Source organism: Mustela nivalis (genome assembly GCF_964662115.1).
Source record: "Mustela nivalis genome assembly, chromosome: 1".
Classification (NCBI taxonomy): domain Eukaryota; kingdom Metazoa; phylum Chordata; class Mammalia; order Carnivora; family Mustelidae; genus Mustela; species Mustela nivalis.
Window position 1 is genome coordinate 183,426,325 of NC_139020.1, and position 14,214 is coordinate 183,440,538.

The window sequence follows — 14,214 nt, forward strand, 5'->3', positions numbered from 1 at the left end:
GGCTCAGTGGGTTAAAGCCTCTGCTTATGGCTCAGGTCATGATCCCAGGGTCCTGGGATCAAGCCCCGCATTGGGCTCTCTGCTGAGCGGGGAGCTTGCTTCCTTTTCTCTCTCTGTGCCTGCCTCTCTGCCTGCTTGTGATCTCGGTCTGTCAAATAAATAAATAAAATCTTTTAAAAAAAGAAAAAAGAAAAAAAAGTGGGAAAAGAATCATGGTCAATTTCAAAATACGACCTTACAGGTAGTTGTTTTTCTTTTTCTTTTTTTTTTTTGACAACAACTTGTCTGGGAAACAAGGAAGAGAAAGTCATTCTTTCCAGTTGTTTCTATTACAAATGACATAGAGGCGGAGTTACTTTGTTTCCCAATTAATTGTATCACTTTTAATCTTGAAGGAATAGAATGTCATTTTTTTAAAGCACTAATTGATTTTTAATGTATTTTTTGAATAGATAATACATATATATATGGTTCTTGAAGCACAATATCTCAAAAGTATGAAATAAGAAATCTCTTTTGTATATCTATCTTTATCTGCCTAATTTCAGATTCTCCTTTCTCTCCATATTACATCCAGTGCCGTGAGTTTTTGCTCACCCTTCTGAAATTTCTTTATGTAAATACAAGGACACCTGTGCCATGTGTGTACATAAACGTGTGTTCTCTGCATGTGCTCTTATTTCTTCCCTATTTTGTAAAAAAGGTAGTATACAATACATGATGTTTGGCACCTTGGTCTTTTAACAGTGTCCTATAGATCTTTACAGTTTCAGTAATAGAGCACTTGAATTGTTTTGTTTTTTAAATGGCTGTGTAATCTCTTTGTATCAGCATGGCCATGATTTATTTAACTATTTATCCCATTGGATAAAGATTTTTCATATTTCACAACACTACTGTGTTGAATCACAGGCATAAATCATTTCACACAAGTGCCAATAAGTCTATAGGATGAGATCCCCCAGATGGGATAGCAGGGTCAAAGCCAAATGTAGGGAAGGAAGTCAATGTACGTTTTCTGAAAACAATATTGTAGCTTGATTGCTCTTTTGAGTGTTTTAATTTGAGACAGAAGAGCATAATATACAATTTAGTAGGTCAGATTATTAACTTGGTAAAATTATTGTGTGTACTTCTTTACAGTCTTTTAACATTTGGATTTATTTGGTGATCACAGGGGTGATTTACTTGGTGATCACAAGAGGTGATTTACTTGGTGATCATAAGGACATTTTCAAGTAGTAATTTTTTTTCTTTTTGTTAAAAACAAAATGTACATACAAAGTGGACTATTATCTTTTTTTAAATTTTTTATTTTTTATAAACATATATTTTTATCCCCAGGGGTACAGGTCTGTGAATCACCAGGTTTACACACTTCACAGCACTCACCAAAGCCCATACCCTCCCCATAAAAAGTGGACTATTATTTTATTAGGGATATTATAGCTTTGATATGATAATAGCCCTTTCTCCAGGCAGTGGCTAAAGGTTAAGTAATGGTCATGGATTTTAGTTACACTGATTATGATTTGATATTTTTTGGAGGGGGGTTGGGAGGAAGAGCATTATCTTTTACCTACTGCTCATTTCCAAATTGTGAATATACTCTGGGCTGTGTTTAGATGTTAATCAAATTTCTGATTGTAAATTCAGGAGTATATCCCTTGAGTGCATTGCTAATTATCAATTGTCTCAGTTTCCTTAAAGTGTTGCGATTTGACTGGTGGCTGGGAAACTGGGGGGGGGGGGTCTGAGAAAACCCAGCGCAAGGAAAATTCACTAAAGCCTTCAGTGAGGGGAGGAAAGGAGGCTAAGTGGACTCTCCAGGAGCTTCTTCAAGGTTGTCTTGCAAATGCAAATCTAGTTAAAAATTCACGTGGCCCAGAATAGGGCAAATGTGAATCCTCTTTCATTAGCAGAAAGTGAATTGTTCTTATTTGGAATCTGTTATTATGCCCATCTGGGGAGCTTGAATCCCTTAATGTTTAAAAAAAAAAAAAGTGCGTTTTTGGAAAGGTTGAGGGTGAGAGTGGTTGTGCAATGCCAAAGAGTATGTGTTGAATTGGAAAAGTGAAGCACGCGGTGTGGACAACTTGTCTGGGAAACAAGGAAGAGAAAGTCATTCTCTCCAGTTGTTTCTATTACAAATGACATGGAGGCGGAGTTACTTTGTTTCCCAATTAATTGTATCACTTGGGCAGAGGTAACTGTTATCACAGAGTTTTCAGATGGATTAGTTGAGACCAAGTAGCATTGAGGGACATGTTCAAGGTTGTACCACTGCTTCTGGAATGCTGGAGCCTGGAACCAAACCCAGCTCAGTCTGACTTTCACATCCTCATACTCTTACCGGCAAACCCCAAGGAGAATATCCCGAATGTACCTACAAAGTTGTAGAAATTACTCATCTGTACTTTGACCTAACTTCATGGTAGATAGCAACAGGGAAACGTTTTTCAGAGAGTGTCCAGTCGTCTCGTATAGAACCGTCTTTCTGTGAGCGTTGCTGCGTTGTTTTGGAGTTGAGATCTTCTCATGCCCAGCATTAATAACCCAGTCCGTTTTTCAGCCATTTGATTGTTCTGTGTTTGTCAGCCTTTGACCTTTTAGCTGTATAATTTCCCCACCATATGAAAGAGCTCATACATTTTTGGAACCCACTGAAGTGTATTATGTTGACTTTCATAAGTTTGAAGCAAAATGGAATTTTATGAAATGCCAGATACCGTTCAAGGAATAGGGCTGGCTAGACCTTTAGAGAACTTCCTCTGCCCTTGCCTCCCTTGGACGGGCCCCGACGGCTCTGTCTGTCGGACACTAACAAACGTGCAGGCTGGCCTGACGCCCTGCCTGAGATGGAATTTCAGCCCCTTGGCGGTGGAGCTGTGTGCCCTCCAGCAAGTCGCTTAATGCTCTGTGTCTCCCTTTTCCCTTTGCGGAAATGAGGATAATAATAGCGCTTCCTCACAGGTAGGATTAAATGAGACAATAATTGGAAAGAGCTGAGCACAGTGTCTGACCCATGGAAGCTCTCCATCAGCGTCAGCTCTTAGATTTACACACACCATGGTCCGAAAGTGCCACCGTGGTGCATCTCCTCCCCCTCCCACTCGACAGTAAACCAGGGCATTTGCCAGGAAAACATCTTTATTTACTTCCCAGGGATTCACTGTCTTTTTTTCCTGTTTGGATTTTTCTCTCTTGTCCTGTCCTGGTTCCAGAGAGGAAAAGACTTTTTTCTTATTTATTTATTTTAGTGGTCCCTCCACCCAATGTGGGTTTCAGACTTAGGACCCTGAGGTGAAGAGTTGTGTGCTATTCATGCCACTGGGGCTGCCTGGATGGCTCCAACTGAGCTGACTGAGCCAGCCAGGCACCCCCACAACACGCTTTAATGCAAGACACTTTGCTCATTTTCAGTAAAAGTAATAAATGTACGTGATGGAATCCTCACTATAGTAAAGAATGTCAACATACTTAAGTCCAAGTTGCTTCCCTTCCTCCCCATTGGGGGCCACAGTAAAGGGGTCTAGTGCAGGGGTTCAGAAACCATACACACACTGGGCATGCACCTATGGACTCCCGATCATTTCCCTCTATTCTTGTCCTTCCTACTTCACGTATCTTGGAAATCTTTCCACATCGCCCCATGCAGTTCTATCTTGCTCTTTCAAAATGCTGTGGGGTATCCCAGTGTATGCCGACCCACCCCCTGCAGGTGGACGTGTAGGATGTTACCCCCGCCCCGCCATTTTGGGTACTTTGTGAACATGGCGGCAGTGAGCGTCCCTGCACAGATAGCTCACTAGCACTGCTCTGAATAGGACTAGACAGTACGTTCCCGGCAGTACGGGGTTCAAGCAAGCCCGTCTACGCGTACACCGTTCAATTCAACAAGTAGCAATGGAGCATTCGCTTTGCCTCAGGTGTCATTTCGTGGCCTGAGGTGTGATATATGGGACAGAAGACCAAAGCAGCCCTGCCTTTGAAGATGCTGTGCTTTTTAGTTATTTATTTTTGCCAGCACTTGTCTGGCATAAACTATGTGTTGGGTGCTCTTCAAAGTGTGTGATATGCCCCAGCTCACTTAATTACCCAGCAGTCCTGGGAGGTAGGTACAGTGGATTCCTCATTTTACAGAAGAAGGACATGAGGCCCAGAGAGGCCAATTATCTTTTCTAAGTTCACATGGGGAGCCGGGAATAGAGCTGGGTCCAAACCCGGGCTGCCTAGCCCCAGGGTCTGTCCTCTGCAGCCCCTCAGTGTTATGAAGCAAATGGAACAATTTCAAGAGAAGCGATGTGTGTTCCGAGAAGGGAAATAGGGTGCTTCAGAAACATACGGCAAGGGCACAACTTCTCATCTCCCATCAGAGGAGACCCCCTTGTGGAAGGGACAGTTACTGAAGCTTGTCAGAGGACCTCATGGTTTCAAGTGAGAGACTCAGGGACATTGTTTGAGTTTGAAAGTCTGCCCTGGCCTCGAGGCTTGAATCCAGAGAGAGCAAGTGGGATGAACCCGAGAGAAGGTCAGAACGTTGGTCCTAGAGAAGGAGGGACAAAGAGCCATGCCCTGCTTTCTTTAGAACCAGGGCAATGCAACAGAACTTTCTTCAGTAATGGAAATGTTCGGGGTTCTGAGCCACCTGATATGGCGGCCGCTAGCCGCAGGTGGCTATTGTGACTGAGAAACTGAATTTTAGATTTAGTTTAATTTAAACTAATTTAACTTTAAATAGTTACAGGTGTCTGGTGGGTGCTGTGTTTTACAGCACTGCTCTAGAACAAAAGCTTCTGCAGCGAAGGGTGAGCACCTACTCGAGAAGGAGCCTCCCCTCTCACTCAGCTGACTTCAGGGAGCTAAGTGCATGTTTAAGAGTTAAGCTCCTTTAAAAAGGATAATTTCAAATCCTCCCAAAGAGCATGTTACTGCAGAGCAGTGTTGGATCTTCTTTTGTGGATGCATTCAGTGACGTGTAAAATGGCAGACAAGTAGAATAAGGCAACAAAACCTCAGGGCTGGGTAACTGTCCATACGTGTTCAGGGTTTAGAGTTGCAGGGTTCTAGGATTTTAAAGGTGGGAGTGAGGTGGGGTCATTTCCTGTGAAGACAGAACTGAGGTCCTGGGAGAGACTGGTCTAAAGCACTAAAGGGAATTGGGACAAAGCCTGGCCAAAAGCCCATCACCCAAGTCATGTCCCAGGCAGGACCAGGATGCCAGTATTTCCCATTCTGCCTCTTGGAAATGGACCCCTCTTTTGTAGACTGTATGCCTGGTTTGTTTCACCAGTTGTTTATTCATTAAAAATGCTGAACAAAACTGGATATGATCATTGCCCTCCTAGGTCTTGTAGAGCACAAGACTCAATATTCAAATAATCACAGACATATGTGTACAGTTGTGAGTACGCTAGGGTCTGTAGCAGAGACTATAGGTTGGGAAGATTTGATCTCTGTGGAGTGGGGAAAAGCTTTTCCTGTAGAAGTAATAATTGGAGTGAGCTCTAATGGTTGAGCTGGAGTTAGATAGCTAGATTTAACACATAAAACAATAGAACATCTAGTTTTGCATTTTCTCTGGCAACCCTAGATGGAGTTAGCTTTGGGCTGTGATGGTGATGGCGGTGGTAATGATGAGTGGACTGAATCTTAAGATATTTATGTGATTAAAAAGCTGGACTTGGCAATGGATCAGTTATCATAAGAAGGAGTAGAAGATGCACATGACGGTAGTCATCCTAGGATGACTCCTAGTTTCTGTCTTACATAACTGGATAGATGCTGGTACCATTTGCTGAGATAAGAAACTGGAAAAGGGCAGGTTCGGTGGTGGGGCTTGGGAAAGCATGATGGAACTTTCCACGCACCGCCAGTTCTAATACCAAGAGTTGGATTTACTCCAACAGAATCGAGGTCCCACCTGTCTCTATAAGCAGTCTAACTATTGTCCCTCACAAAGCACAGAAGTTATTAGTGGAGCTCATAACTGATCTCGGCTTTGCAATTTGAACCAACGCCTCATTCTGTCATTAGATAAATTTGACATCAAGGCCAAGAAAAGAGAAATAAATGTGTCTTTCCTCCTTGGCCCGACTTCCTAATTGTGGCAATGAACAAATTTATTGGATATGGTGCTTAAAATAAATCAGCTGCACCATCTCTCTTTGCCTTGCTTTGCTTTTGCTTTGATTTCTTTCTTTCTTTCTTTCTTTTTTTTTTTTTTTTCCCTTCTTGTTGACATTTTCACTCAGAGAGACAGGTTGCTGCTTCAGCCAGCCCTTGGGACTTCTCTAGGAGAGGGTTTACAAGGATGAACTATTCAGTGGGCGTGGTTCCAAACATGCCTGTTTTACAAATGCCTCTGGGTAGAAGAGGCTGATTATACACTTTAGGCATCGCAAAGGTTTTCCCCCAGCATTGGAAGTACGGCGCCAGTGTGACATTTCAAATTGGAGTTATGGGTTGCATATTTCTGCATGTCAATGAGGGAGAGGGATGTCAGCCTTCAATAATGTTATTGTTTTGCTTCCTAGAAGGTCTACCAAAAAGCAGCTGCCAAGAGTATACTTTTTGGGGACACAGAGATAAAGCAGGGGTGAAGAGAGTTCTTGTTTGTCATTGAGGAGAATGAGACGGTCTGGAGTCCTGTTCTTTGGCAGGCCTTGGAAGCCGTCTGTCGTGATAAGCTCTGTTGGCAAACTCCACCGTGGAATGTTCTCTATTGATAATGAAAGTAACCAAAGGGAATCTGTGCTGCGATTGGCTGTTCCTCAGCATATGAAGCTGGAGAGGCTGCTATCAGGATAGTTTTGCTCCACTCCCTGCTTTGAGATCCTTAGAGATTCCTCTGAGTTGACATCATCGATGTTGGGGACAGACAAGTGGGTGTGCAAGTGCCAGTCATTGTTTACATGTTGTGTGAATCTCCTCTTCATCTGAAAATGGGACTACTAATGTCTTTTTTTTCCCCATAGGATTATTAATAAAGATGAGAGTAAGTGAATGTATGGGTAGTGACATGACAGGTGCACAGTCAAGATAAATGTTAGTCACGGTTGTGCTTTCAGTATACATTGTGACACCAGTACCCTCTTCTGTGTTTTAGAGCTTATACTGGCCTCCAACAGTAGGTGGCACTTAAGACTGCTAGGGTTCATTACATGCGAACATTGTTCCCAGCACAATGGTGAAGTACTTTGTATGTAGTATCTGAGTCCATCACTCAAAAAAAACCTGCTAGATGAGTGCTGTTCTTGTCTTTATACCATAAGAACTGAGGCTGTGAAGAGAGAGGTCCCTTACCTTGCTTAGGGTCACAAAGCTATTGAATTATATTACCCTCTTCAGTCTTCTGTGTAAAGCCAGATGGCAGTGTTAAGAACAAACTTCTCATTAGAGGACAGTGGCTTACTGTCCTCCTTTGTGTGCAAATCATGGTTCCCTGGGGTGGAGCAGGTAAGCCAGGGAAGAGTAGAAAGAAAGTGATGGGCGTTTGTAGGAATGATACCATCATGTGCTGAGCAAGCAAGCGGAAAGTGAAATAGCGCGGATCCGAAGTCAGCGAGATGTGATTTTGATGGACTGGGAAGAGGCTGCGGTGAGTCATACTCTTAAAAAAAAAACCAGATCCGCAAGAGAGGTGTGGAGGCGCATCCCGGGCTGGCTGGCGTTCCTGTGTGCTGTCCCTACCTGTGGATTGACTCATTCCCGGCACTGCCTCAGGCCTGGAAACGTGGTCCACAAGCAGATGTGGTCGCTGCTCTCCTGGTGCTTGTGGTCTGGAGGTAAAGACAGATATTGGCAAACTCAGCTGTGTAATAATTACAGCAAAGGGCATCGGGAAGGAGAGGCACATGGTTTCCCGAGGACACTTCAGGGCAGCTTTGATCTAGTTGGGGGGGGGGGTCAGAGGTACAGTCTCTGAGGACAAGCAGGTGGTTGGCGGCATGACCCTGAGGCTAGGCAAAAACAGGTAAGCGGGATGTCTGTGGCCTTCTGGACTCTGTGTACCTCTGCGTTTTACACATAGAAAGAGGAAGGCGTTTTTTATCCTTCCACACCCCGAAGAATCAAACCCATTTTTGCGTCCTTGGAGGTGATATTGCCCCATTGAAGACGCATACTATGGATTCCAGCATGTCAGCACTCACTACCGTGCTGTTCTGCTTATTTTCAAAACCATGTTCCATAGGAAGAAGACAGACAAGTGTCCCTTGCTCCACCCACCTCCCATGTGGAATTACAGACCGGCGTCCAAAGAACCCGAGCACTGTTTACCCTGGACCAGCCAGGTCCAGACCTGACTCTTAAGGCAGGCATTTCTGCCGCTGTTGGCCTCCGCGTTCCTCATCTACTAAAGAGGAATCGTTTTCTGTGACCTGGTTCCCTCTGCTGTCTATGCAAGGGGTGGTCCAGTGCTCCTCGCTGGTGAGTCCTAGCTAGAAATTCAGAATCTTGGGTCCTTTTGCGACCCACTCAACCAGAGTCTCCATTGCAATTAAACTTTATGGTTTGTATGACATTTAAGAAAACTGACGTAGGCCACACAGAGCATTTGTGAAGATCACGTTTTAGTCCCCTCTTTACATCTTATTTCTACTGTCTAGCATGGTGCCTGCCTCTCCCCCCCCCCAAAAAAAAAGTTCTCTTTAGGGAAATGAATGAATACTAAACTTGTACAAAGTGAGAGGTCACATAAATTTGATTCATTCTGGCTTAAAACTCAGGGTTACGGTCCTCCTTAAATATTTTATCAAGCTCTAAAAATTGATTTGCTGTCCCCATTAATTTTTAAATGCATGTCAGAAAATATTTTCTTAGGCTTGGTCATGGCCAAAGATTGTGCCTGTTAATTAAGGCCAGCAGCAGCTTCCTCTTCTGTCTTCCCTTGCCCTCTCCTCCCTCCCCAGCCACCATCCGTGTTAAGTTTTATTGTAGAGCCGGTTTTGAAAATAGCTGTAGAGACACATGCATTCCCACTGGGGAGCGAGCCTGGCCACCTCAGGAAGTGTGTGTTGGCTAACGTGGAGACTATAGGACAGTCGGGCTCGTGTCACTCAGAAGCTGTAAAGCCTGCTAGGTGGTGACCCAAATTAATTTTTTGATCACTTATAATTCTTCATATGATTTTTCTTTAATAGCATTACATGCCACGCGTATTCCTCACAGGGAGTCTCTTGCCTGTACCATCTGTAAGTTTGCGGTCTACTGTGGCTAGGTGTGGCCCAGTGCTGACCAGCGTGGAGACTTGATGAGTCGTGTGGGACCTGCCCAGGGCCAGGCAGCTAGACTTGGAAAATGAAGAAGGCGGGTTGAGGCAGTGGAACCCGTGGTGACTGGCCGATGGCAAGTGCACCACCCATCTTGCCCATCCCATGGTGAAGGCAACATGGGATTTCGGCATAACCCCACCCACCACAAGTCCAGAGACCAAAACCACATTCACCCAGAATCACATCACTAAAACCAATCCGTAACTTACCAAAGCTGTTTTGAAGTTTTAGGTTTTCTCCCCTCCCTGCTGTGCCCCAGTCCCTTTGTACACCCATGGTTTCACATTGCATCAGCCTTCAGGAGGCTGTTCTTGACTGGGGCCAAGATGTTGGCCTGGCAAGGACAGGGACGCACCCAGGGTAAGAGAACAGCTTCTCTGCAGAAATCCTTAATGCAACGAGTGTGTTCCAGGTGAATTGGCCATGGTCACACACTTGTCATCAACATTGCCTGGAATGGACAGAATCCAAGGAACCAGAGCTTATGCTTTGTTGTGTAGCACTTCTCAGTATATCCAGATTTTAATCAGAAACAATCAATTTTTGGGGTGCCTTGGTGGCTCAGTGGGTTAAGCACCTGCCTTCGGCTCAGGTCATGATCCCAGGGTCCTGGGATCGAGCCCTGTATTGGGCTCTCTGCTCAGCGGGGAGTCTGCTTCTCCCTCTCCCTCTGCCTTTTGCTCTGCCTGCTTGTGCTCTCTCTGTCAAATAAAGTCTTTTAAATTTAAAAAAAAAAAAACACAACCTCCATTTTTATGTTAGGGAGTAATTCAAATGATTTTTTAGAATACATGGGGGAAAAATGTATCTGTGAAGGAAAGTTGAACTCCCTGTAGTTAGAGAACTCCTAGAAATAAGCTTTTCTGTAACATTTGTAGGCAATATGGGTAATAAGAAATGCTGGAGGGATTTAAGTAATTGCACCGTTTCCCATTTATAACCCCTTATAGTTTACACGGTACCTTTGAGAAAGTTAAATAATTTGATATTCACAATAATCCTGGGGTCACTCAGGCTGTCATTTCTGTCTCACAGAGGGTGTATTAGACTGAGGGTTAAAACCTTGCCCAAGGCTCTTTCATCATTGGCAGGTTCTTTTGCTTGTTCCTTTACAAGAGTAAAGGAAGAGTATTGAGTTATCTTGTGGCAGGCACCTGAGACACAATGTCTTGTTAATCCTTCCAACAGGGTGGAATGAGCTCCTTTGAGAGATTTGAAACAAGCTGTGAACATTAAGGAGCAGTCCTCAAGGCTCGGTGTAGTAGCCGACTTTGGTGTAGGTTAGAGGCTTTCAGTGGACCATCTCCTTTTATCCTCCAAACAGGTGCTCTAGATAGAAAGGAGGTATTCAGGAGAAGGAGGGGGAAAATGAAGGACAGGTGGGGAATCAAAGCGGGAGACAAACCATGAGAAACTCTGGACTCTGGGAAACTGAGGGTTTCAGAGGACATGGGGTGGGGGGAATGGGTTAGCTTGGTGATGGGTATTAGAGAGGGCACGTATTGCATGGAGCATGGGATGTTGTACGCAAGCAATGAAGCATGGAACACTACATCAAAAACTAATGAAGTACTGTATGGTGACTAATGTAACATAATAAAAAAAAATGAAAATGCTTAATTTTTAAAAAATGAATTATTCTTAGAATGCCAGTTTTACAGAAGAGAACAAAGAGGGCTTTTTGTTTGTCTCTTTAATGGTTAAATGCCTAGAATCGCAGAGCCAGTTAGGATTCGGAAGCCTAAACTGTCTCTTTTCCGCTTTGGTGTGCTAGATAACTCATGTCCACACCTTAGGTTAACCTGAATGACATTCCTCACGCAATAGTTTGTCTTTGACAATAGCCATTGTGAATGGTCAGCCAAAGAATAGGTACTTTTTGGGGGGGGGGTCTGCCATCTTAAACTAATTTTCAGGAATAGGAAATAACTATGAATAAGTGGGCTGCTTGGAGGAGTTTATAACTTCATTGAGAAATCTGCTAATCATTTATTAAGAAAGATTCTGAACTTGAAAACTGAGGAAAATCCACACATATTTGTCAAATTTGGGTAGAACTTTTGTTTTCCAAACATTTATTTTTGTCAAAAACTGAGGGTATCTAAGTTTTCATTGATTTTTCAAGTGAGAATAGTTTCCTGATTGTTGCTTTGGTTTCATGGCACTGAAAGTGAGTGATTATGTTTGTAAAATTGTAATTATAAAATTATGAATAAAGGGGCCCATCCTTTGGTCCCATATTTCAGTGGAGGAGTCTTCACATAGACACTGGGACTTGTTTACTTCCAACTTAAAAATACACATGATACTTTGGTAGATTAGTGATCAGAAGGAGTTAGAATTAAATTCATTGGAGTTTGTCTTTCCTTTTTTTCCCTCCCATGTAAAGATATTTTTTAAATAGTTAGCTGTTTTACTTACTTAACCACATTAATAGTCTTCAGTTCACGAAAAGGTCAACACTATGGCCTCCTTTCAACTTCAGCAAAGATAGGGGATGTCCTTAGATGTAAACTCTATAGAAATGCAAGAAGTTAAAAAAAAAAAAAAAGAAAGAAAGAAAGAAAGAAGTTGGGGCGCCTGGGTGGCTCAATGGGTTGGCTCTCTGCCTTAGGCTCAGGTCGTGATCCCAGGGTCCTAGAATTGAGCCCTGCATCGAGCTCTCTGCTCAGCGGGGAGCCTGCCTCCCCCTGTCTCTCTGCCTACTTGTGATCTCTGTCAAATAAATAAATAAAATCTTTAAAAAAAAAAAAAAAGAAATGCAAGAAGAGTCTTGGTTCATATGTGTGCTCCTTAATTCTTCCTTGCAACACGTTAGCCTCTAAAAACATACATGGGATGCCTTTCTCCAAGTTGGTTGTATTCATCACCTGTACCTTTAAGTTAGAAACCTGACAGATGTTTTGAAGAAATTGATACCATCATCTTTTGTGAAAAGAACTATGATAATTGAGTTGAGCATAAGCCTCCACATTGTGTTTTATAGGTTTCATTCTGGTGTCCTTCAAATCAAACATGGTACCCATTAGTCTACTGCATGTTTTAACAGGTGTGGTTAGTTTTTCCTGCTGACACACACGGTCACACCACTGTCAAAGAAAGTGGGTATGCATATTCATAAGTGATGGTTCACAATATTTTAAAGAAATAATAGTAATAAAAATAAATTTTAATTATAAAACAAAGGCTCAGTAGAAGCCAGCTCTTGAATACCCGTGTGTTTCATTCAGAGCAACGTGTTACTGTCTCCTTTTGCTTTTGTGCTTGTGTTATATAGTGTATTTTACGTAATCATGTACTGAGGTTAGACAGTGGGGGGGGGGGGTCCTTGGGAAGAAGCAGCGTGCAAGATTTGATATTATGTATAAATTCTACTTTAGTAAGCAAAGAATTACAAACATTGCTTAGGATTTATTGAAGGACTCTGTGTCATTTATCTTTCTGACCTTCCTTTAGAAGATGTGTGCTGGTGAGTGGATTAGTGGCATTCTAGTGCTGATTTTTTTTATCATGTAGTCACTTCATATTATTGATTATAAGCTTATTTTTCAAACTTTGGCTGTTCATGAATCACCTTTATGGCTTTGTCCATATCTGAACATACTATCTATTACTTACTTGAAATATTCTTTAAAATAACATTTTTATTTTAAGTTTTCAAAAAGAAACTCTAATCACTGCCATTACTATTCTTATTCAATTAATTACGTTTTATTATATATAGTTGCCTTTTAAAATAAAAAAATCACTTTAAAAATATTGCTTTTTCTCTTTAATTTTAAAAGTAAACTTTATTGTAACTACTATAACTTAGTAGAGCTAGATTTTTTCTTTTGGTCCACATTAAAAATATAAACACTTATTAAAATAATAAAATGTAAAAATCCCTCCAGGTACTGCTCAGAATCACTTAATGCACTGAGTCAAATGTTGGGAAAAGTGCCTAAAAGTGAAATGGACATTTCCTAAAACAGTGGCCACCATGCCACCATTGACACAGTTTTCTGTTAAAACTTGGCAAGGGTTTACTCCCACCCCACATGACCCTGAGAGTCAAGCCTGCCATTCAGCTAAAGACGCGCCACATGGTGTTCACCATCCTCCTTTTTATATAGTGCTCTGGTTCCCTCTTAAGGAGTCCCCTTATTAAGGGAAGGTGACCTTGACTTTGTAGGCGTGTAAGGGTGCTGGCTATAATGAATTTTTTATTTTCTCTGAAGCGAACTCTAAATTGGATTCAGCATTATGCTGGTGCATATATATAAAAAGGTGACCAATTGAATTTCAAATGTAATGAGGATGAAGTTTTGGTATTCAGTACAGCTGACTTTGTTTTTAGCCCTAGTAGTAGGTTCTTTGCAATGAAATAATGCAGTTTTCCTCCTGACTTTGGAAATCATCATGTCTAGCTGGGTAGGAACAACATCTCTTGTGACCTATTCCAGAAATGAAATACAGTGTGTTCTGGTTTTCTAGTTTAAAAAAAAAAAATTTTTTTTTTAATGTACTGAGAGATTCAGATGTCTTAAAAAAAAAAACACAAAGTATTCTTTCTAAAACATGCAAATGTGTCTCTCCATCACCTAGGAAACTATTATGGGACACCCAAACCTCCTAGCCAGCCAGTCAGTGGGAAAGTGATCACGACGGATGCCTTGCAAAGCCTTCAGTCTGGCTCCAAGCAGTCAACCCCAAAGCGAACCAAGTCCTACAATGATATGCAAAATGCTGGCATAGTCCATGCGGAGAACGAGGAGGAGGATGATGTTCCTGAAATGAACAGTAGCTTTACAGGTAAAGACCAGACTACCTTCCCCTTCAATGGATTTGGGGGAAGGGGTGGTGCGAGGCTTTGGTGGAGAGCGAAGAGAAGGGGTCTGTTCTCAAGAACCACTTGGAAGGGTTGACGAAATTCGAACTGACCATGCAAGGCTTGGGG

At 42.4% G+C, this 14,214-nt stretch overlaps 1 protein-coding gene across 25 annotated transcripts in view; it reads left to right on the forward strand.

Moving 5' to 3' along the window:
• The window catches only part of MAGI1 (membrane associated guanylate kinase, WW and PDZ domain containing 1), a 627,461-nt gene that overhangs the window by 498,112 nt on the left and 115,135 nt on the right, over positions 1-14,214 (forward strand). For all 25 annotated transcript variants that reach the window (XM_082726709.1, XM_082726685.1, XM_082726703.1 and 22 more), the window contains one exon: positions 13,863-14,069. In XM_082726709.1, coding sequence (XP_082582835.1) covers positions 13,863-14,069 — 207 coding nt within the window. The remainder of the gene's footprint in view (positions 1-13,862; positions 14,070-14,214) is intronic.